Here is a 25,069-nt window from a genome sequence, read left to right on the forward strand (position 1 = left end):
AAGAGATTTATAATCCTTTGTTATAACATTGTTGTGATGATTGTAGTCAAGTCCCTCAGCTATCTGACACTACTGTGGATAATAAGAAACTGGTAAATTCTGCTATGTTTCTATTTAATATGACAGCTGAAGAACCTATCTAAAGCCTGTTGATAAATTTGGCACTATCTTTCTGTTTTCAATTAATTGAGATTTTGCAGTTATCACGATAGCATTGTCATTTGAACTGATTTAGTAAAATAAGAGTTCGTGTCTCTGTAGCAAGGGGGCATGGGTACCGTTCAAGACTGACGGGGAAGAACTATCATCTGCTCCCTTGTGGGTGGAGCCAGGAAGGCCATGGTTGCCACACCAGAAGCTGAGGGATGGGACTGGAGTTGTAAAACAGGCAGGCCCTGTGGCTCAGTTGGGAAGGTGCTGTTGAGGGAGACAAATGCTCCCAACGAATGCATCAGGGGAACCTAAAGAGGAACTCTGCTGCATCAGGGATTGCCAGTCCTATGAGAGACACTGAGGAATTGCTTGGACTGTCACTGGGGATGTACCCCAGGGAGATGGAGGACAACCTCAGGACCCAGGTATGTCCTGCAGGAAGAGAAGGGAGAATGTAGCCCAGGGACAGCTGATTCTCATCCAGCTGCACTGCTGCCTGAATCCAGGTCAGTGTGTTGTGGCTGACCCAGTGGTGGAAACCTCTGCTCCTGTCAGAGCCTTGGGTTGGGATCCAATAGAGCAGGACAGGCCTGGATCCTTTTACCCTGGCTGCCATCCCCACCCTCGGGCTGTAGCTTCCCCTCTGTTGCCTGATTTTATGGGAGATTAATAATATTAGTTAGATAATATGGGTTATGGACTTGCCAATTAAGCTGAGCAGAGTATAATAAGGTTCTTGTCCCAGAATCAGGCTACATAGAATTTGCAGGGAGCCTTGGGATGTATGAGAAAGAAACTCACACTGAGAAGAAAAAGCAGCTTTAACCCTTTTATTGAGATGAAGGGAATAGTAATGGAGTCATACTTAAATAAGAATCAAATAATCAACCAATTACAAAAGCAATTATATTGTTCTAGCAGTACCTGTGGTATTATATATTATAAAAGATTATTGATTAATATACTCACAACATTCCTTGATAACCTGGTCATACGGGACAGGCCAAGCAAATAGGATGATCCAAGTCAGTCTTGTGTGAGAGGTGAAAAACATAGAAGAAGCTAGTGCTAAAAGCTTTAGAAAGACTATAGAAGATAGCGTAAAGTTTGCTTAAAACAAATAATTAAGAACTAACAATGTCAACTAACAATGCACAAGCCGAACCTGCCCAACATAGTTGGTTGTTCTATTATAAGATCTGAGATCTAAGTGCCTTCCTTCCAGATCCAAACTTAATTTCCTTACCCACAAAATGTTATGACATTTTCATTCATATTAATAACCTATTTGTAGCTATAGGTTATATTAGCAAATCCTCACTTCTCTTATTTCTGTCCTAACCAGTTATTTCCATGTTTTTGTGGTCCAAAAAAGACCATGAACTTCAGAATCCTTACCTACCAACTTGCTTTAACTTGCTCACTTATCTGTAGGAAGATCACAAAAATATATTGCATATGCTTTAGCTCACCTCCACCTATCTAGGGGAAAAGGCTCAAACAGATCTATGTTAACTTGCCATTTATTTTTCATGGGGAATTAAGCATAATTTCTTGTAATTCTTTTTTAGTTTTTTGACATTCATGAAGCCCATATTCGGGAATGTTTGTTTTGTTTTGCTTTCCAAAAAAGCTTTCATTTTCCAGTGTTTGTCAAAAAACTGAAATATTTTAATATTTTAAAATTTTCTGTGAAAAGTTATGTTCAAGAAGCCATTTTTCATTGGGAAAAATGTTTTCATAACAAAATTGCACCCAGCTCTGATTACATCATCCACCAATGAAATGTAAACACCTCTGGAGTGACAGCTTTTGAACTGACACAGAAACATATAGACTGAGTTGGGAACTGTAACAGTATCAAATTTAGACATTCGTAATTTTTGGAAGGAAAAATGTTCTTATGTCAAATATAATAGACCATGGCAGTGCTATTAACTTCCACTATAAATTTACTAGTCTGTGTTGCTCTGAGTTATGAAGAATTTTTTCTGTTGTAATAATGTCAATAACAATATGGCTAAGCAGTCAACCAAGTCATCCTGCAACATTGAAAAGAATAATGATTCAAACATAGAATTAACATGCCTGCTATATTAATGGGCATCATGTAGCTCTTTTTAAGGATAAATCTGCAATTAGAATAGTTGTTGTCCTTTAATATGGCATTATATAAGGAACTGCCATAAAATATTAATTTTACGAACACCAAATTTGCAGTAGTTTTATGTTCTTATAAACTTTCAAGAGCAGTGAGAAATAATGTACATGATCTATATGATATAGTTAGAAAATTCAGTGATAAATATGAGCTATTGAGCTCAGGAGATTCTAATTAAAGTTAGCTCACTTAAAAGTGTAATGAACTAAAACACTCTACAGAGCTCATATTTGGAATGAGTTATCAGGGAGTTAAAAAAAAACCAGCCACCTTTGCCAGCAATAACTAACTGTAATAATAAGCCACGTTCCATATTCTTGCTGAGACAGACTTTCACAAATAATTCAGGCAAATATTTAATAACTATTTTATTTTTATGTGTATTATGGTAGCGTCCAGAGACATCAGCTAGGATTGGACCCCATTGTAGTGTTCCTAACTCAGATACATAATAGAAGAGATTCTGAAGAAATCGGAATCAAATTGTAATGGTAGATTTGAATTATTAGTGTTTGGAAGGTTGCATCAAAGATGCACAGTAGAATTAGAAGACAGAACATTTCTTCTTTCAGTAGCATGCAGTGATAGACATTTAGAAACTGAAGGATCCCAAATGTTCCTAATGGAACAACATATTTGTATATAGCCAAGGCCAGCTCTAGGTTTTTTTGGCCCTCCCCCTTTTTTGTCCGAGGAGGGTGTGCATACAAATGCAGCTTGCATGGCTTGCTGTGGGTGCACGCGCAAATGCAGCTTGTGCGGCTTCCTGGGAGTGGGGCATACGCTTCAGGGGGAGCCCAAACCGCGGGGCATTTTCATCTCCTAGGAGAGCACCAGGGACTCCCCACATGAGGACAATGGGAGGGCAGGTTCATCCAAAGCAAGTCAGCTAAAGACTTCCAAAGCACTCAGCTGTTCACATCACCTAGTGCTGGAGTCCCAGTCCCACTCCTTACTCTGCAAAGGGATTTTATTATTAGAAGCCTTATAATCACTCAGAATCCAACCCCCACACATAAGCTGTCCAACTCTTGGTGTCCATGGACAAGAATCAGCCTCACTATACAATGAGACAGTTCAAAGGGATTAAGAGAACTTTTGTTTCAACTCCCCAGCTCAACTGTCCAGAACAAGACAGGCACCAGACAAGAAAACCCCACTAGCCTAGGACCTATTCTATGAGTGCAGCCCTGTGCTTTCTCCTTCAGGGACGGACCAAACAGCCTCTGAAGCAAGGTGGATTGATTTAAATAGCTTTGATTTAAATCTCTAATTTTAATCATGATTTAAATTGGCAAGCAGAAAACCTAGGTTTAAATGAGCAATTAATCATTTAAATTATACTTTTAAAATATTATCCTAGAGGATGGTTGAGTCTTATTGATTAGCAACCTTTAAAACATGTTGATTTACAACTAAATATAACCTGTATGCCAAATTTGGTGCATCTATTTACTAACCAGGAGAATACACTCAGTATAGCTACCAAATAAATAAATGCCCAAATAATTGTGTAACTTACATGTAATCAGATTCTTAATTTTTATATTTTTATTCTATTACAAAATGGTGTGTAATAGGAATACTTAAGAGACAGGTTTTACCCCATTTATTATTTGCTAAGTGGTGGCTACTTTTTTTAAAACATCCGATTTGCATCTACTTTTGTCTGGACGGAAATTCTATTTAATATAAACAAAACCATCATTTAATTTTTGTATGAAATAAAACTACCTTAAATGTGAAGGACACATAACAAAAAAGTATCCAAACACATTTTGCATCTAAAATTCATTTATTAAACAAAGGAAATATCCATAGTAAATTTACCAGATTGAATCTAATCATTATGTTCTTCAAGATGTTAGAACGCTCTCATAACCAGTTTTTTACTGAGAGAAGAGGAAAACAAGTTTTTCTGGTTCGTCAACTCTTGGTTTTGCAACAGTGAATGAACTAATCATTGAATTGAACTAGCTGAATAAACCAAAGTGATAAAAACATTCTCTTTTCACCTGCAGAAGAAGCTACTGCTGATGTAAACACTGCTTCTGGGTATTTACACTAGTGAACTGGTAGAATTTCTTTAAAAGTTGACAGGAGACATGTTCTATTTAATTTTTAAATTTAATTTATAAGTTATTTAAATAGGTTATGATAAATTTAGGCCATAACAATTTTTAATTTAATTTTAAAGGTATATTATTTAAAACAAAGCCTATTTAAATGGGATCACATTTCCAATTTTAATAAAGCTCTCCTGTCCCAGACAGGAAGGAACTTGGGGACATGAGCACTGGGAACACCAGAGTTCCCCTTCCTCAGACAAAGGGAGAGGGAGAATCACCTGGGTCCCAGGCAGGGGTGATGTTGTCAGCACACAGCACAAGGGGGCTGTGTGTGTGCGGGGAGGGTTCAGGGCCCAGAGAGTAGGGGGAGGGGGGATAGTTTAGAGAGCCAGACAGGAGATGGGGATCCAGGTGGGAGGCGGGGGGGAAAGAAGAGGAGACGGGGTCCCAGCAGAGTTGCAGTGGGCCAGGAGGTGGGGTTGCTGGGCAGAGGCCGAACCAGGGGAGGAGAAGAGAAGGAAGAGGTAGCGGGGGGGAGGGAGTCGCGGGACAGTGGGCAGGGGCACACAGGCCAGAGGGGAACTGTCGGGCAAGAGAGGTTCACAGGCAGGGGAGATGTGGGGAAGAGAACACAAGCAGCGGGGGGCCAGAGGAGGTGGAGTTGTGGGGGTGGAGCATGGGGGGTGGTGGCCGGCCGGGGGGAGCACACGGACCGGGGGGTCTGCACTCACAAAGGTGACGAAAAGGACGCCGGGCTCAGCCTCACCAACCGCAGCCACCCTGCGCCGCCCTCCAGGAAGCCCCCAGCAGGGGCTGCACCTCAGGGCTGCGCATGCAGAGCTCCCAGCACCCCGGGGACAGGTGCAGGCTCTGAGCAGCTGGGTGTGGGGCTCCCAGCTCGGTTCGGCCTCTGCGGGGCTCCCCGCCACCCTGTTCCTCCTGCAGGCCGGAATGCCGCCCCAACAATGTGCCGCCCCAAGCACCTGCTTGTTGTGCTGGTGCCTAGAGCCATCCCTGTATATAACTGTGATTAACTTAGCATGAAAGGGGAAAATCTGGTTCCCCTTTAACCCTCAGTGAGAAAGTATGGCACAAAAGACCCCAGAACCAATAAAGTTCTGCTGGGCACAAGTGGAATCTGGGGTCTGAGGGTACATCTACACAGAGGGGCTAAAGTCAAATTAAGCTACGCAACTTCAGCTATGCCAATTGCGTAGCTTAAACTAAAATAGCTTAATTCAGCTTTTGGTGCTGTCTACACAGCAGGAAGTTGAGGGAGGAACACTCTTCCTTGACCTCCCTTACTTCTCGTGAATTGAGGGTTACTATGAGTCTGAGTAAGAAGTCCTCCAGCTTGACATTATTTTGAAATAAAGGCTTGTAGTGTAGACGCACACTATGTTATTTCGGAATAACATTAGTTATTCCGAAATAATAATGTTGTGTAGATGTGCCCTGAGAGGGCACCAGAGGAGGCTTGTGCAACCTTAGGCTGCGTCTAGATTGGCATGATTTTCCAGAAATGCTTTTAACAGAAAAGTTTTCTGTTAAAAGCGTTTTCGGAACAGAGCGTCTAGATTGGCATGGACGCTTTTCCGCAAAAGCACTTTTGCGGAAAAGCGTCTGTGCCAATCTAGATGTGCTTTTCCACAAAAAAGCCCCGATTGCCATTTTCACGATCGGGGCTTTTTTGTGGAAAACAAATCTGAGCTGTCTAAAAGGGACTTTTGCCCAAACGGGAGCAGAATAGTATTTCTGCAAGAAGCACTGATTTCTTACAGTAGGAAGTCAGTGCTTTTGCGGAAATTCAAGCGGCCAGTGTAGACAGCTGGCAAGCTTTTCCGGAAAAGTGGCTGATTTTCCGGAAAAACTGGCCAGTCTAGACACAGCCTTAGAAATTCATGCAGCTATGTCCTGTAGGGACTACATTTGCACAAGAAGAGCAGGGGTTTAGTGAGGGGAGTAGAGGAGAAGAAGTGGTGTGATCACAGCTATGCCTTCTGACTAACAAACTCGAGTAGAGTTACTCCAGATTTACACCAGAACAAATAAGAAGAGAATAGGAGCTTGAACTGCAGATCTCTTTTTCTTTTGTATGCTCATTTACCACATTAACACTGAATTAACATGGGAAGATTTGCACTGAATTTACGGTATGTTTCTTTAGGCTCCACAGCTTGGTATGTTAACATCACCTTTACTATGCTGGGTTAGCACTGAGAGTCAGCTGTTATTGAATCTTCAGAGGGTAAGTGATTGGAAGAGTTGAAACTACATTTTTCCAAAGAAGTGGGGAGGGTTAGTGGAAGAAATTAATCTTGAAAAAATATTGTTATTGTTAAAAATCTGAACAGCAAGGTAGTAATGGCAGTCAATTTCCCCTGCCCACAATGCCATTCTAATCTCCTCCCTGCCTATTGCACAGTTCTTCATTTTAAATTGGACATATTTGTTATGTTCTTGCTGAAAAGGCCCTGTAGAGCTTCCTTTGCCCTCTTCACAGGTACCAGCAAATGGTTATTCACTAGAAGACCTAATGCTGTAGGAAAAGGAAAATGGAGGTTACAGGAGCTATAAGAAACCTGAATGCCCTAAACAGCTTTTGGGAATCCAGTGAAGCCATCTTGAGGCAGGAACTTTATTTCCTCTCTTTCTTCAATTATTATTAAAACAGTAAAAGTAAATGATGAGTCTAACATGCTAGTGAAATGTAAGAATTTGTGTCCATAATATCATATAGATTATTACATTATAATACCAACAAAGGACACAAGCTTCTGTGTCACAAAGGTAAATGGGAGCAAGACTTCTAGAATCAAATGTTCATAGACACTGATGAGCTTAAACAATTTTTAAGAAGAGATTTACAAACAAGTGCTTAAGGACTGACCAGCATAGCTATAGCAGAATAATTGTATCGCTATCGCTAAGCCAGTCAAATACCCCGTGTCAACACTCTATTCTAAAATAAATGTAGCTTCATCCCAGTATATCGAATCTACTTTAGGGTAACTGTTGAATTATGGAAGTAAACTAATAATACTGGAATAAAATAAATAAAGTGAGGAATGGCCACAGTAAGGGAGATCAGAACTTTTTGTCTCCCTGAGCCTAAGAACAAAGGGCTATTCAATTAAATTAAAAAGTGGGAAATGCAAAATCAATAGAAGAAATTTCTTCACCCACTGCATAGAACTGTGGAACTCACTGCCGTGGGTCTTCTATTGAGACCATGAACTTGAAAAAAAAAATTAAAATATTCTTACTATTCATGTGGATACCACAAATATCCAGAATCATCATAATGAATTATAATAAAAATTTTGGAAGAGTTATTAAATCCATTAAAATCATTTTAATAAAACAAAATACAATCTAACATGGGGGCAAAGGGCAGATTATTCCATATCTGCCTATTGTGGGGTTCTTATACCTACTTTTTCCGTATCTGGTACTCCACCAGATACTGGAATAGATGGACATGGTGGTTGATCCAGAACAGCAGTTTCAATGTTCAAACAACTCAGGGGTTGTTGAACCAGCAGAGGCAACAAATTCCAAATTCAAGAGATCTCCACTGAGAACCCTTGGCTACCAAGCCCACAATGATGAAAATTAAGGGAAAACTCATGCTGCTCAGAGGGAGATGCTACTCACACAGCTAGGATACAAACAAATTGTAACATATTTCAATTGTAATGCTTGAATTGCACCTGCAAGCTAATAGAAAACCAGAGCAGCTGTCACTGAATAGGCCCAATATGTTTCCTCCTGTGAACAGTGCTAAGCAGTCAGGCAGCCACATTCCGCACCAGATGTAATTTCTGTCTGGTTTTCAAGTGTGTCCCTACGTGGAGCATATTACATTGATCCGATGCAGAAGCTACAAAAGCACAGATTAATAGTAGCATGATGCCCAAGAGGAAAGATTACAGATGTGTCTGCAGAGAGAGATAAAAATAAAGGAATTTATGAATGCCCACCACTACCATATTGAATTCCAAGAGGGACTAATCCAAAACCAACCTGAATTTACAACGCTTGAATTAACCTTTTCTTGAATCCCCAGAGAAGTAGAAGTGGTCCATTGCTACTGCAGAGTTTAGCAATGATAAAACAAAGGTATAAAAAATCAATTTCTGCTCTAAATTACTGCAGTGTTACTCTGGAATAATTCCATGTATTTCATAGGAACTACTAAGAGCAGAATTTCACTAATCCTTGTTATTAGTATGGAAATGGATGGTCCCATGTTTGAAGTGGATGTGTAGATTGCCCACATGAAGGTGTGAAGCTAAACTGCTCTCTCTGGGTATGTCTACACTACAACGTTAATTCGAACTAACTTAGGGTATGTCTACACTACAGAGTTAGTTCAAACTAACTTAGTTCGAATTAGTTAATTCGAACTAAGCTAATTCGAACTAACGCGTCTAGAACTAAAAACTAGTTTGAATTAGCGTTTTGCTAATTCGAACTAGCATGTCCACATTGAGTGGACCCTGAACAGGGCTTAAGGATGGCCGGAAGCAGTGCCGGCAGGGCATCAGAGGAGGACTTAGAGCGTGGAGCTGCTGTCTCAGGCTAGCCGAGGGCTGCGCTTAAAGGGACCCGACCCCCATCCCGGACAGACAGTTCTCAGGGGTGCCCCGCTTGAAAACCAGTCCTGGCTTGGAGTGCCCGGAGTGCCCACACTGGGCACATCACAGCCCTCGGCCATCAGACCGGCTGCACTTGCCGCAGGCTGCCATCTGGGGAGAGGGGGCAATTGGGGGGCTGCAGGAGAGCACCCCCAGAAGCCCGCAGAGCCAGCCCAGTCCTCCCCATCGGGGGCTCGTACCCCATTCCTCCCTCACCTCCTTCCACTTACCCTTCCCTAGCCCCCTTCCTGATGTACAAAATAAAGGACAATTGTGTTCAAAAATAGAATCTCTCTTTATTGAACAAAACTGGGGGAGACTGGGAAAAGGAGGTGGGAGAGGGGAAGAGAGAGGGTGGGAGAGGGGAGGGCAACTACAATGATGAGGGGTTTGGAACAGGTCCCATATGAAGAGAGGCTAAACAGACTGGGACTTTTCAGCTTAGAAAAGAGGAGATGGAGGGGGGATATGATAGAGGTCTATAAAAGCATGAGTGGGGTGGAGAGGGTGCATACAGAAAAGTTCTTCATGAGTTCCCATAAAGAAGGACTAGAGGACACCAAAGGAAAGGAATGGGTAGCAGGCTTCAAACTAGTAAGAGAAAGTTGTTCTTCACAAAGCAAATAGTTAACCTGTGGAACTCCTTGCTGCAGGAGGCTGTGAAGGCTACAGCTAGAACAGAGTTTAAAGGGAAGTGAGATCAAGTCATGGAGGTTGGGTCCATGGAGTAGTCTTAGGCAGGGGGTAGGAGTGGTGTCCCTGCCCAAAGTTTGTGGAAGACTGGAGAGGGATGGCACGAGACAAATGGCTTGGTCACTGTCTTCGGTCCATCCCCTCCAGGGTCCCTAGGGTTGGCTGCTGTCGGCAGACAGGCTACTGGGCGAGATGGACCTTTGGTCTGACCCAGGACGGCCATTGTAAGCTCAGGGCTCAGGGTTGGGGATCTCAGTGGACCCTCTTGATTTTCATGCACACCTGCTCCTGGGTGGCCAGGCTGGCAGCTCTCCTGCCCTAGACGGCCACTTTCCTGTGCCTAGTGCGGAGATCGTGGCCGAGGTCCACGATGTCTACACTAGCCCAAGCGGGTGCCTGCCTCTTGCGGTCCCGGGCAAGCTCCCGGGAGCCGCCAGCCTGGTCCCGGGAAGAGGGGGAGGGCTGGGGGGCATCGGGTGGGTGGCTCGATCCGTGCCAGGTGCAGGGTCTGCTGGCTGGGTGCTGGCAGGCTTGCACCTGGCACGGGCACCGTAGCCAGCCCGTGCCCCTTTAAGGGGTCCGGGGCCGGGAGGGGGGCAGACGAGTTTCCCTGGTGTTGGCCAGAGTGGCCACCAGGGAAACCTGGGGCGGGCTAGCCTCCCACTAGTTCGAATTAAGGGGCTACACAGCCCTTAATTCGAACTAGTAAGTTCGAACTAGGCTTAGTCCTCGTAGAATGAGGTTTACCTAGTTCGAACTAAGCGCTCCACTAGTTCGAATTAAGTTCGAACTAGCGGAGCGCTTGTGTAGCGCCTATCAAAGTTAATTCGAACTAACGTCTGTTAGTTCGAATTAACTTTGTAGTGTAGACATACCCTCAGACAACAATATATGAGGAGCCACTAAGTTTCCAGTATCTAATTCCAACCGTGCACGTTGGGTACAGTGAGAAAGATGACATTTTGCAAAAGAACTGTCAATGCAATTGAATACTGGCGCACATGATACTATTCTGTGCAGAGCTTTTCTGTCAGCCTGGTCGTTGAGTATGTGGGACCATAATCTGCTTTCATTTAACCCTGTAAGATTCCATTGACACGCTGGATGTGAGAGAAAAATTCTCCTCTTTTGGAATTGCATGGGTGACCACAACAACAAAATTTCTCTCACTGTGTGTAGTTTTCTCTCCAGTGCTTTTTCTATTAAGAACATAGGAATGGCCATACTGGGTCAGACCAAAGGTCCATCTATCTCAGTATCCTGTCTGCCAACAGTGGCCAATAGCAGATGCCCAGAGGAAGGGAACACAACAGGTAGTCCTCATGTGATCCCTGTCCTATCACACATTTCCAGGAAAACAGAGGCTAGGGATACCATTCCTACCCATCCTGGCTAATAGCCATTGATAGACCTAACCTCCATGAATCTGTTAAAGTCCTAGTCTTCACCACATCCTATGGCAAGGAGTTCCACAGGTTGACTGTGTACTGAGTGAAGAAAAACTTTTTTTTGTTTGTTTTAAACTTGCTTCCTATTAATTTCATTTGGTGACCCCTAGTTCTTATATTGTGAGAATAACTTTTCCTTATTCACTTTTTCCACACCAGTCATGATTTTATAGACCTCTTTCATATCCTCCCCTTAGTCTCCTCTTTTCTAAGCTGAAAAGTCCAATCTCTCTTCATCTGGGACCTGTTCCAAAACCCTAATAATTTTTGTTGCCCTTTTCTGAACCTTTTCCAATGCCAGTATATCTTTTTTTTAGATGAGGCGACCACATCTGTATGCAGTATTCAAGATGTGGGCATACCACTATATAAAGGTAATAAGGTATTTTCTGTCTTATTCTCTATCCTTTTTTAAATTATTCCTAACGTTCTATTTGCTTTTTTTGACGGCTGCTGCACACTGAGTGGATGTTTTCAGAGAACTATCCACAATGATTCCAAGATCTCTCTCTTGAGTAGTTAATTAGTCCCCGTCATATTGTATGTATAGTTGAGATTATTTTTTCCAATGTGCATTATCCACATTAAATTTATCAGTTATCCACATTAAATTTATCAGTTATCCACATTAAATTTAATTTGCCATTTCGTTGCCCAATCACTTAGTTTGGTGAGATCTTTTAGAAGCTCTTCAGAGTCTTCTTTGTTCTTACCTATTTTGAGCAGTTTGGTATCATCTGCACATTTTGCCACCTCACTGTTCACCCCTTTCTCTAGATCATTTATAAATAAGTTGAATAGGATGGATGCCAGGACAGACCCTTGGGGGTACCCACTAGTTACCTCTCTCCACTTGGAAAACTTACCATTTATTCCTACCCTTTGTTTTCTGTCTTTTATCCAATTATCAATCCATGAAAGGACCTTTCTTCTTATCCCATGACTACTTAGAATCATAGAATACTAGGACTGGCAGGGACCTCGAGAGGTCATCAAGTCCAGTTCCCTACCCTCATGGCAGGACCCAGTACTGTCTAGACTATCCCTGGTAGACATTTATCTAACCTACTGTGACAGGGTGCCTGCCCTGCACTAGCCCTTTAAGACCAGGACTCAGGCCCGGAGCCGGGGCTAGACAGAAAGAGGCCAGCTGGAGCGGTTTAGGGCCAGTGAGAGCCCAGCTGGCAACTATCTAGGGCAGCCCAGTTGGCTTGTGGAAACCAGCTGAACCCATTAGGGGAGTGAGAGCCCAGCTGGCCTGTATAAATAGAGAAGCACAGGTTGCTTAGGAAAGGCCAGTGGAGGGCTGACTGCAGGGGAAGCAGGAGCTCCTTGGAGGGAGACAGCCGAAGTAGAGGAACGGGAGCTGGGAGCTTTCCCTCAGCGGTTGCCAGGGACCCAGAAGAGGCCGGAGGAAGGCGGAGGAAAGTTGGTGCCAACCGGAGACTGCCTGTCGAGGGGATGCCGGCCTGGAGATCGCAGCCAGCCGGGCAAGTCCAGGGAAGGAAACCTCGGGGATCCAGGTAGGAAGTAGCCCAGGGCAGGAGCGGGAGTCGCCCCTCCCGGCCAGAGAACCTCGGTGCGTTTCGGCTGGACGGCCACCGAGGGAGTGATCCAGTACCAAGTCACTCACAGGGCCCTGGGCTGGGACCCGGTGGAGTAGGGTGGGCCCGGGTCTCCCTACCTGGGGTGCGCCCCGCTACAACAGTTATAAACTGCTTTGTGGACTCGGCCTTGCTTAAAGGGCCAGCTATATACGACATTGTTGCCGATGATGAGCAACCCGTAAAGACTGTAACTTGCCCTGAGAGGGGCTATATGAGGACAGTCAGGGGGCACTGAGGCACACTGGGGTGTGAACCCCCTGATACCTACTCTTAAATATCTCCAGAGATGGAGATTCTACAACCTCCTTAGGCAATTTATTCCAGTGTTTAACCACCCTGACAGTTAGGAATTTTTTCCTAATGTCCAACCTAAATCTCCCTTGCTGCAGTTTAAATCCATTGTTTCTATTTTGCTGATCTCCCTTCTACCCTTCCTTAGAATTTATGATCACTTTCACCCACGCTGCCTTCCACTTTCAAATTCTCAACCAGTTCCTCCCTATTTGTTAGGATCAAATCTAGAACAGCTCCCTGCGGTAGCTTTTTCAACTTTCGGAAATAAAAAGTTGTCTCCGATGCAGTCCAAGAACTTATTGGATAGTCTGTGCCCCGCTGTGTTGTTTTCCCAACATATATCTAGATAGTGAAGTCCCCCATCACCACCAAATTTGGGGTTTTGGATGATTTATTGTTAGCTGTTTAAAAAAGGCCTCATCCACTTCTTCCACCAGGGTAGGTGGCCTGTAGTAGACTCCTAGCATGACATCTCCCTTGTTTTTAACCCCTTTTAGCCTAACCCAGAGACTCTCAACACTTCCGTCTCCTATGTCCCTCACCATCTCACTTCAAGTGTGTTCATTTTTAATATATAAGTCAACACCTCCTCACTTACTTTACTTAAGAGCCTTTGGTGAGGGACCTTGTCAAAGGCTTTCTGGAAATCTAAGTATACTATATCCACTGGATCCCCCATATCCATGTGATTGTTGACCCCCTCAAAGAACTCTAGTAGATTAGAAAGGCATGATTTCCCTTTGCAGAAACCATGTTGACTTTCCCCCAACAAATTATGTTAATCTATGTGTCTGACAATTTTATTCTTTACTATAGTTTTAACTAATTTGACTGGTTTTGACGTTAGACTTACCAGTCTATAATTGTCAGAATCACCTCTAGAGCCCTTTTTAAATATTGGCATCATGTTAGCTATCTTTCAGTCATTAGGTACTGAAACTGATTTAAAGACTAGGATACAAACCACAGTTAATAGTTCTGCAATTTCACATTTGAGTTGTTTGAGAACTCTTGGGTGAATGCCATCTGGTCCTGGTGATTTGTTACTGTTAAGTTTATCAATGTGTTCTAAAACCTCATTTAATGATACCTCAATCTGGGACAGTTCCTCAGATTTATCTCCTAAAAAGAATGTCTCAGGTTTGGGAATCTCCCCGATATCCTCAGCCATGAAGACTGAAGCAAAGAATTCATTCAGCTTCTCCGCAAAGACTTTCTCATCTTTGCATGCTCCTTCAGCATCTCAATCATCCAAGGGCCCCACTGGTTGTTTAGCAGACTTCCTGCTTCTGATGTACTTTAAAAACTCATTTTGTTATTATTTTTTGAGTTTTTGGCTAGCTGTTCTTCAAACTCCTTTTTGGCTTTTCTTATTATATTTTTATACTTAATTTGACAAATTTATGCTTCTTTCTATTTTCCTCACTAGGATTTGACTTCCACTTTTTAAAAGATGTCTTTTTATCTCTTACTGCTTCTTTTACTTGGTTGTTAAGCCACTGTGGCACTTTTTTGGTTCTTTTACTGTGTTTTTTAATTTGAGGTATACATTTAAGTTGGGCCTCTATTATGGTGTCTTTGAAAAGTTTCCATGCAGCTTTCAGATATTTTACTTTTGCACTGTACCTCTTAATTTCTGTTTAACTAACTTTGTCATTTTTGTGTAGTTCCCCTTTTTGAAAATAAATGCCACAGTGTTGGGCTGCTGAGGTGTTTTTCCCACCACAGGGATATTAAATTTTATTAGATTATGGTCACTATATCCAAGCAGTCCGGTTATATTTACCTCTTGGACCAGATCCTGCACTCCATTTAGGACTAAAGCAAGAATAGCTCGTCCCCTTGAGTGTTCCAGAACCAGCTGCTCCAAGAAGCAGTCATTTAAGGTACCAAGAAATGTTATGTCTGTATTCCCTCCTTAGGGACGTGTACCCAGTCAATATGGGGATAGTTGAAATCCCCCGCTGTTATTGAGTTTTTTATTTTGATAGCCTCTCTAATCTCCCTTAGCATTTCATAGTCACTATCACTGTCCTGATCAGGTGGTCAATAATATATCTCTACTACTATATTCTTATTATTGGAGCATGGGATTACTATCCATAGAGATTCTATGAACATTTTGGCTCAATTAAGATTTTTACTTCATTTGATTCTACATTTTCTTTCATGTATAGTGCCACTCCCCCACCAGCATGACCTGTTCTGTCCTTCCGATATATTTTGTCCCCTGGTATGACTGTGTCCCATTGATTGTCCTCATTCCACCAAGTTTCTGTGATGCCTATTATATCAATATCCTCCTTTGAAATGAGGGACTCTAGTTCACCCATCTTATTATTTAGACTTCTAGCATTTGTGTATAAGCACTTTAATAATTTGTCACTATTTATCTGTCTGCCGTTTCCTGATGTTAGACACTTTTTCATTTGATTGTCTCATCTGATCTGACCCATACTTTCATCCTCTCCTCCTGACTAGAATATAGAGAATCTCTATTAATAGACTGTCCCCTAAGAGATGACTCTGCTCAATCCATGTGCTCTTCTGCACCCATCGGCTTTCCCCTAGCCTTTAGTTTAAAAACTGGTCTACAACCTTTTTAATGTTAAGTGCCAGCAGTCCAGTTCCATTTTGGTTTAGGTGGAGCCCATCCTTCCTGTATAGGCTCCCCCTATCCCCAGCTCCTAAAATCTAAACCCCTGCTTTTGATATCATCATCTCATCCGCACATTGAGACTCTGAAGCTCTGCCTGCCTACCTGGCCCTGTGTGTGGAACTGGAAGCATTTCAGAGAACGCTACCATAGAGGTCCTGGATTTCAGTCTTTTTCCTAGCAGCCTAAATTTGGCCTCCAGAATTTTTCTGCTACCCTTTCCTATATTGTTGTTACCTACATGTACCACGACCACCAGCTCCTCCCCAGCACTACACATAAGTCTATCTAGAAGTCTCGAGAGATCTGCAACCTTCGCACTGGGCAGGCAAGTCACCATATGGCAGAGGTTCTCAAACTTTGTGATACTCGCGATCCCCTAAAATGCTAAATGAATTTGTGTGACCCCACCCTCACTGCTCCATGAGTAAAGCTAATCATTTTATTGGGATTAGGATTGGACAAGAAATAAATATGCCAATAGCTTTTGATAACTAAATTTTTATTGGAACTAGACAAAAAAATATCAAATTTGGAATCATATTGTTTAATGTGAAGAATGAGCTTGTTATGTATAATTTTTGAAATCTGGGTTTCATTGTCAAGCTAGCCACTCTCATATCTTGTTCTACATTTACTTTTGATCGATATTTGCTTTTCATAGCAGCAACTGCAGAAAACCCTGACTCGCACAAATAAGATGTTGCAAATGGGATTAGTATTTTCATAGTCTTCTCGCTTAATTCTTTGTACTCATTTTGCACACTGATCCAAAATTCAGAGAGACATTGTTGAGAATTTTATTTTTAAAGCAATGTCAGAAGAGATATCAATGATTTACTCCTCCTCGGTAGTAGTGAGTGTATCAGCTATTAGTTTAGCGTTGAATGGGTTCCTTATCCAATCAAATTTTTCAATATCAATATCTGAGAAATAGTTCTTAAAGTGAAATTTTAAAGAAGAAAGGTGATTTAAAATACAAAATTTCACATCTTCACTAATATGTGTGTTATTGCTTTCAATAAATTGTTTTAAAGTAGGAAACATCTAAATTTGAATTTTTCATTTTGCTCTGCGACAGTTCAACTTTCCTAATAAACACTTTCAATTTATCATAGAGTTCAAGAATATTATTATTACCACCTTGCAGTGAGGTATTAAGAGTGTTCATCTTATTAATATGTCACTTAAATATGCTAACTGCATATTGGAATTAGTCAATAAACATGTGTGCACTATTATGCCTTTCCTCAATTAAATACTGGTGAAGTTCATTCCTTAGTTCGAAAACACGTGTCAAAACGTTTCCCCGAGACAGCCATCTTAGCCTCACAGTAAAACAGCAAGGAAGTGAGTTCAGCGCCCATCTCTCTCAAAATCTTGCAAACATCCTTGGCTTTATAGGCCCAGTTTTTATATAGTTCACAACATTTATGGTTGCTTGTAGAACATTCACCAATGCCGGGCTCAAATCTTTTGAAGCAAGAGTTTTCCTATGAATCATACAGTGTGTCCAAACAGCACCAGGATATTTTTGGCATATTAAATCTTGAAGTCCTTTATGAAAGCCTGACATAGAGCGTGCTCCGTCAGTGCATATGCCCACGCAGTTCAATCACTATAAGAGATTTGACTTTATAAAGATATCAATTATATTGAAAAGATCCTCAGCTTTACTCGACCCTGTAATTTCTTTACAGAAGAGTAAATCTTCATTTATTTTACCATAATCAACTAATCTAACGTATGTTATTAAATGAGCATCTTTAGCGTTATCCGTTGACTCATCTATCTGAATGGCAAATGATTTGCTTCTTATTTTTTCAATTAGTTGCTCATTAAGATCTTCTGCCGTATCTGCAATTCGGTGGCAAACAGTGTCATTAGACAAAGGGATACTTAAAAGCTGTTTAGCACTAGACTCCCCCAACATAGTTGTAACCATATCAATATCTGATGGAAGTATTAAATTTTCTCCAGTTGTGTCAGGCGTTTTGCACTGAGCAATTCTGTATGCAACTTGATAAGAAGCTAAAAGTAATTTTCAAGGGACAGTTGTGTCAGGCGTTTTGCACTGAGCAATTCTGTATGCAACTTGATAAGAAGCTAAAAGTGATTTTCAAGGGACAGTTATATATTTAACTAGACTCACATTTTGTTGTTTCATTTATCTCTTTTTCGAATGAAAAAATCTCGAGGTTTGTTAGTTAAGTCTGCATGACTTGTTTCCAGATATTGTTTTAGTTTGCTTGGCTTCATACTTTCAGCGGATAGCATTTTCTGACAAATAACACATTGAGGCTGTTCTATCCCAGTAACAAACACTTACAAAACCAAAAGATATGTAACTTTCATCATACTTTCTTGATTTAGGCCTATTTTTATCAGCAATATCGGTAGATTTGTCATCAGCTTTTCGCTTATCACCCAACAAAAGCCTTTCCATGTTGTAATGCTAAAAATTTAAAATAACATAAAAGTTTTTATAAATTTATAATAATTGATAAAAGAATGGAACTTCACATACATTCCAAAGACTACTAAAGACATTTTACTAGTAATCACACATTTTTTCAAGAGAAAAACCAAATACAGCTGCGACCCCCCTCTAAGTTGCTCGTGACCCCCCCCAGGGGTCAGGCCTCACAGTTTGAGAAACGCGGCCATACATTTCTCCTATCATCACAAACTTAGCTATCTGTGTTTCTAATGATCAAATCCCACGTTAATAACACCTGCCTTTTCCTAATGACTGGCGTTCCCTCCCCTGGAGATGTATCCTCAGGGTATGTCTACACTACCCTCCTAGTTCGAACTAGTAGGGTAATGTAGGCATACCGCACTTGCAAATGAAGCCCGGGATTTGAATTTCCTGGGCTTCATTTGCATAAGCGGGGAGCCGCCATTTTTAAAACCCCGCTGGTTCGAATCCCGTGCAGCGCGGCTACACGGGGCTCGAACTAGGTAGTCCGAACTAGGATTCCTATTCCGAACTACCGGTACACCTCGTGGAACGAGGAACGTGGACCGGTAGTTCGGAATAGGAATCCTAGTTCGAACTACCTAGTTCGAGCCCCGTGTAGCCGCGCTGCACGGGGTTCGAACCAGTGGGGTTTTAAAAATGGCGGCTCCCCGCTTATGCACATGAAGCCCGGGTAATTCAAATCCCGGGCTTCATTTGCAAGTGTGGTATGCCTACATTACCCCGCTAGTTCGAACTAGGAGGGTAGTGTAGACATACCCTCAGTGTGAGAGGATACCACAACATCCTCTGGAAAGAAGGTCCCAACTATTTCCTTTTGCTCCAGTTGACTGTTTTCCTTCCCCGAGCCTTTCATCTTCCTTACCAGCACAGGGGCTGTCTGACTGGAGGTGGGACAGTTCTACAGTGTCCCAGAAAGCCTCATCTATGTACCTCTCTGCCTCTCTTAGCTCCTCCAACTCAGGCATCCTGGCCTCCAAAGCCCGTACATGGTCTCTGAGGGCCAGGAGCTCCTTGCATCGAATGCACACATATGCCACCTGTCCACAGGGCAGGTATTGCTTGATACTGGGAGTTTTGGCTGAGTAAGGACTTTATGGAATATTTGTCTTACATTCTGAGAGTTAGATGATAGATCATCTGTGAATATACAAGGGAGAAAAATGAAAAGATCATTCTCCTCTTCATACCCAATACCAAGGCCAATCACAGTCCTATGCTTGAGCAGCCAAGAACAGGGAGAGGCTAGCATGCTGCTGGCAGTGGAAACCCCAAAGGAACTGCAAAGGGGAACACTGATGATGAGCCCCTGGCTTTGTTTCCCTTCTGCATTAGCCAGAAGAGCAGATCCTGGGCAGAGGGACCTCTATATTTTACCTTATTAAAGGGTTTACGAGCGGCTGCTGCCATACATATTCTCTCTACGCCCAGATGTATTCCACCTGATTCTGGGGTGATGCAAAACACACACCGATACACACAAAATGGAGCCTCAGAAGACCTGTCCAGACCCAGCAACAGAGCTTTACCCTTTAGTTTCTGTGATGGTGCTTTTGCTATTAAATTTCCTCTGAAGAATTCCTTTATGCTTTCAGTATTTGTCATCATGGAACTGAGACTCTTTGTTAAAGGCTTAGCTTGCTAGAAAAAACTAAAAAGCATATAAGCCTGATGAGAGAGCAATTTTTTCACTTAATTATGGCATGCCTGCCTCAAACTGTAATAGAGACGTTATAGTTTAAAATGAGTATTTCAGGGCTGGGAGATAAAGGGCTGTTCATCTCACACAAGGATGTAAACTGAACTTTCTAACCTAAATAGAATGCCGGTTTTCTCAAATATAAAGGCCTGTCTGTATTTTATTAATAATTCTTTTATATGCAGCTCTCAGACTCATAGGATGGGATTGTATATTGCCTCCCTCCCCCCACACCCTCTCCACACACACACATGTCTGTAAGGACACCATTCATGCAGGGGCTGATCTCTCAACTTTCTCCAAGACCTGCTAACATGTTTAAATGTATAGTTAATGAAAAATATGAGCATTCACAGTATTTTGGATGCCACTTTATAATCCCTCCCACCATCCTTTAGAAGACCTTGAATTCTACATTTATCTCTATCTGTGTAACTAAGTGAAGCTCATGTCTATACCAAGGGGTCTCAACAAGGGGGATGCAGACAGCTTCAGGGCTTCATTCTGTCCTTCCACATTTCCAAATAGAAGAAGTGTCCTGGTGAGACAACAGATGAGTTATATGTATGGAAAAGGGGGTTGTCATGTTTAAAAGTTTAAGAATCAAAGATCTAGGTCAGCAGTTCTCAAACTGCAACCATCTGAGGACCACCATTTTTATTTAAAAATTTTCGCAGTCCCTGAAGCCAACTTTTAATTTTCCCTGGAGTTGCTCAACCCTTGCTGAAACCCAGCCCCCACCCCCAAATTGATTCAGGTTGAATTTGAACATTTGGAATTTTTAGTGATTCAGCAATTGAATGTCCATTCTGTGTAGATGCTGTGTAGATGGCTCCTTTTTGCACAAAAGCCTCTTGCACAAAAAGCGGGCACTCATTAATTATGCAAATGAGGTTTGGAGATAGTCCATGCTTAGCCTCATTTGCATATTTCTTGTGCAAAATGGGTGCAGTATAGACATAACACCAGAGTACTATTATAATATTACTGTGATGCCGTGTGGCTTCTGGAACTTAGTGAATAAAATTCCAGGAAGCCTGTATCAGTAGTTACCAACATGCACTGCCATCTGATGTCAGTAGCTTATATGAAATAGGTTGATGGCCATAGAGAAGTGCCTAGTCAATAGGCAGGCATCCAGTTTCCAAAGCCATCAGTCTCGGCAGTGAGATGGAGGATTGAAAGAGCACAGAGACTGAAGCAGATGAGGCAGTCCCTGCTGATTCATATGGATAAACATTCTATTGTCTCTTTTATGGCTCAGAGTATTTTAGACTCCAGGTTCTGAATCCAGCATCTTTTGTGTGCACAAAAAAGAAGGTTATATTTTACACGGATAAAGGTAAAAACACTAGCATCGATATTTACATGACCAAAACATTCACTGTTCCTTCCAGTGTTGTGGTAGCTATGCTGGTCCCAGGATATTAGAGAGACATAGTGGGCGAGAAGTGATATCTTTATTGAAGCATTATCTGTGGAAGAAAGAGATTAGTTTTTGAGCTAGCATTCTGATTTCCAGATGTAAGGAGGATTGTAAACTACTTCACTATGAAAAATATATTCTTTTCCATACAAGCAATTGACCAGTAATATCAGGTTGACTTTCTGAGTCATCTTGCATCATTTCCAGTAGGTTCTGTTTGGAGGTGATTCAAACTCCCCATAAGGCTTATTTCAATATAAACCTGCCCTGTTCCTCTGCAGCTTCCACCTGTTTGTGTTTCCAAAACAGAAATCCCATTGTCTGCTGTGCTGTATAATACTGACTGGAGCTCTCTCTATGCACTGATCCTACATTATGGGCTTACACAAGTTCAATTTCACTGAAATCCATGGGTATGCAGGTGTGAGAGGAGAATTTGGCTCTGTCTATCTGTACTCACTCTATGATGGGAATCACTGAAAATAACAAAGTAACTTCAGAAAGAATAGGAGCTTCAGGGGGTAGCCGAGTTAGTCTATTAGTGTATGTCTGCACTACAGCACTAATTAGAAATAACTTAATTTGAATTAGTTAATTCGAACTAAGCTAATTCGAATTAGTGCATCTAGACCCAAAAACTAATTAAAATTAGCATTTTGCTAATTCGAAATAGCGTGTCCACACTGATTGGATGCTGGGCCGCATTTAAGGGCAGCTGAAACCGGTTCCGGCAGAGCATCAGGTCAGTAGTTGCTTTGTGTGGCTGCTGTCTGAGGCTATCTGAGGCTTGTGCTTAAAGGGACTCCCCTAGACAGCCAGTTATCAGCTTTTCCGCTTGCTTGTCTACCTCGCCAAGTGACAGCAAAGCATTTTCCTCTCCACGTGCCTGTGTTGGTGGTTCCCATTGGGGACGTCGCCGCAGTTGGCACCATGGAGCCAGAGCTTGCCCTGGGCATGCTGCTCCAGTTTGTGGACTTGCTGCTGCAAGCCTGCCAGGAATGGCTGGAGGCTGCCTGGAACCATCTGGTGCACGTCAGTCCCCTGCCTCTCCCCCTGGCCTCCCTAGAGGATCGCAGCAGCGCCTGGATGCCACCGTGCCCCGCCACATCTGGCGTCTGGACACCAGCAGCGACTGGTGGGACCACATCATCCTGGAGCGCTGGGGAGACCAACAGTGGACCCAGAACTTCAGGATGAAGAAGGACACCTTCCTGGAGCTCTGCGAGTGGCTCTCCCCTGCTCTGCGTCGACGGGACACTTGCATGAGGCCCGCCATCCCCTTCCAGAAGTGTGTGGCCATCGCCCTGCGGAAGCTCTCCATGCCGGACAGCTACCGAGCCATTGGGAACTAATTCGGCATAGTGAAATCCACCATCAGAGCAGTGCTCATGCAGGTATGGCACCCACTGGCCACTGGGCCGAGGGGGAGAGGGGCTGCAAGTAGGGGATGGGCCGCCCCAGGGAAAACGGGGGGGGGGGGAGGCGAAAATGCCCCACACAGGAGGTTTCGGTCTGTCCCGGCCGTACTACACGCCACCCGCGGGGGTTGCTTCTAGGAATGGAGCACGGGGCAGTGCCAGGGAACGAACACTCCCAGACACCCGGGCGCCCCAGTGATTCATGGTTTTCTGTGACTCTCTGCAGGTGGTCAAGGCCATCAACTGGGTGCTGCTCCTCAGGGTTGTCCGCCTCGCTGACCTGGACGTGGTTATCCAGGAGTTTGGTGCCCTCAGCTTCCCCAACTGCGGGGGGGAGGGTGGCCATCGATGGGACGCACATCCCCATCTGTGCCCCAGAACACCAGGCCTCCCAGTACATCAACCGCAAGGGGTACTTCTCCGTCCTCCTGCAGGCCGTGTCTGACCACTGCGGCCAGTTCACGGACATTAATGTGGGCTGGTCCGGCAAGGCACATGATGCCAGGGTGTTCTGCAACTCCTCCATGTGCCAGAGGCTGTAGGCTGGGACCTTCTTCCCCGACTACCATATCAGGGTCGGGGATGTGGACATGCACATCTGCCTGGTGGGGGATGCAGCCTACCTCCTACAGCCCTGGCTGATGAAGAAGTCCACAGGTCTTCAATGCCAGGCTCACCAGGGCCCGCATTGTGGTCGAGGGGGCCTTCGGCCGACTGAAAGCATGCTTTAGGTGCCTCCTCACCACCTCAACCTCGCCGAGCGCAATATACCTCCCATGGTGGCAGCATGTTGTGTGCTGCACAATTTATGTGAACGGAAGGGGGAGGCTTTCTGAGGCTGTCCGCATGGCTGGCCAGTATGTGCAGCCCTGTACCGCCACCGCCCGGGATGCCCAGTGGGGGGCCGTCTGGATCCAGGAAGCCCTGCGGGAGATGTTCCAAAAAAAGAGGACGCATTCCCTGGACATGGTGCCCCGGAAAAACTCAGCAGTCTAGACATTGCCAGGATGAGTGCAATCTTCTGGCAAGTGACAAATAGGAGTTGGGTGCTTTATGCTATCCTCGCTTTTTGGAAAAACAATGATATGAGAAGTAGGAAAGGAATGGTGCTGCCTGAAGATTGTTCACACTATCATTCAAAATAATTTTGGAGTAGAAAGCTACTAATAAAATTTCCCAGCGAAGCTGGTATTTTTCCATTTCCTTTAGAGAACATCATTTAGATCTAGCTGGTATACACATCACTGAATAATGAGTAGGAGGGAAGCTGTAGTTTAGGCATGTGAACTTAAAATTATTTTATTTGACATTTTTAATATTATCCCTTGGAACTCTCTTGATCGGTTTCTGAAATTCAGCACACCATGCACAACAAACCTTCATTTGATGCAGAAATTTGCTGATGCAAATTCAAAAATATAATGTGTGAGAACAACAAAACTCAGCTTCCTTATGTTTTCCTGCTGCTTAGCTTTTGTATTTTGATTAAATATGGAGTCAAATGACAGCTGGTTTTCCATGTCATATTTAATGTTTTAAGGCTCATTTTAACAAGGACAGTTTCAGGGTTTGGCGGGAAGATGTTGTCAATAAAAAGCTGTTTGTTTTGCATAGCAGAAATTATAAAGAAAGTCTCTTACTATAATGATGAAACATGGTTGCAAGGGACCCTCATACTATCCTGTGTGTACTATTACCTTGATGTTTATCACAACAGAAAAAACCACCATGAGACATTTCAGGCTTGTTTTTATTCTAAGTGGCCACTTCAAAATCTGGTGCAAGGGGGACAGAGTTGATTTCGGTAGTGTAAGAAATAGGAAGAGAAGTTTTCAAAGATTTATTTCAAAAATGTTCTGCAATACTGTTTTTTTCTATGAGAGTCATTCTTGACGGGGAAGAACAGAAGGGCATAGTCAAGGTTACATCATGTCTAATACAGTGAGTGCTGCTTAAGCCAATTGCTCTGTTAATAAGACAATGCAGAGCAGTTCAGAAAAATTAAATTACTTCTGATCTATGAATATGAATATTTCAGTACAAAGGTGTTATAGGGCGGCAAGGAACAGTTTGCCCATAAAAACAGGTCCTTTCTTTAGCAAACCTGCTCTGTGGAATTGCATCTGAACTTCTAAGAAGGTGGGTTTTTTTTTACTTTTTTTGAAAAAAAAAATCGGTTGCAGCCAACTTCTTATGCAGTTGCAACAGTTTTATGTTGTTGAAAGTGTCATGCAGGCACATGAACACATATGAAAAGGACAAATCAAATTTCAGAACAAAAGGGGAATGGGGGCGAAGGTAAATGTCTGAGCTAATGATATTA

General features: G+C 43.0%; 1 protein-coding gene across 1 annotated transcript; it reads left to right on the forward strand.

Annotated features, from left to right (window-relative positions):
* Positions 1 to 282: 282 nt before the first annotated feature.
* LOC142826958 (uncharacterized) lies at positions 283 to 25,069 on the forward strand. Its single transcript, XM_075920196.1, has 5 exons — positions 283 to 578; positions 6,551 to 6,631; positions 11,482 to 11,538; positions 22,395 to 22,722; positions 22,973 to 25,069. Exons 1-5 carry the CDS (start codon positions 447 to 449, stop codon positions 23,023 to 23,025), a joined length of 651 nt encoding a protein of 216 aa, XP_075776311.1. The 5' UTR covers positions 283 to 446; the 3' UTR covers positions 23,026 to 25,069.

Source organism: Pelodiscus sinensis, chromosome 2 (genome assembly GCF_049634645.1).
Source record: "Pelodiscus sinensis isolate JC-2024 chromosome 2, ASM4963464v1, whole genome shotgun sequence".
NCBI classification, from domain to species: Eukaryota; Metazoa; Chordata; order Testudines; family Trionychidae; genus Pelodiscus; species Pelodiscus sinensis.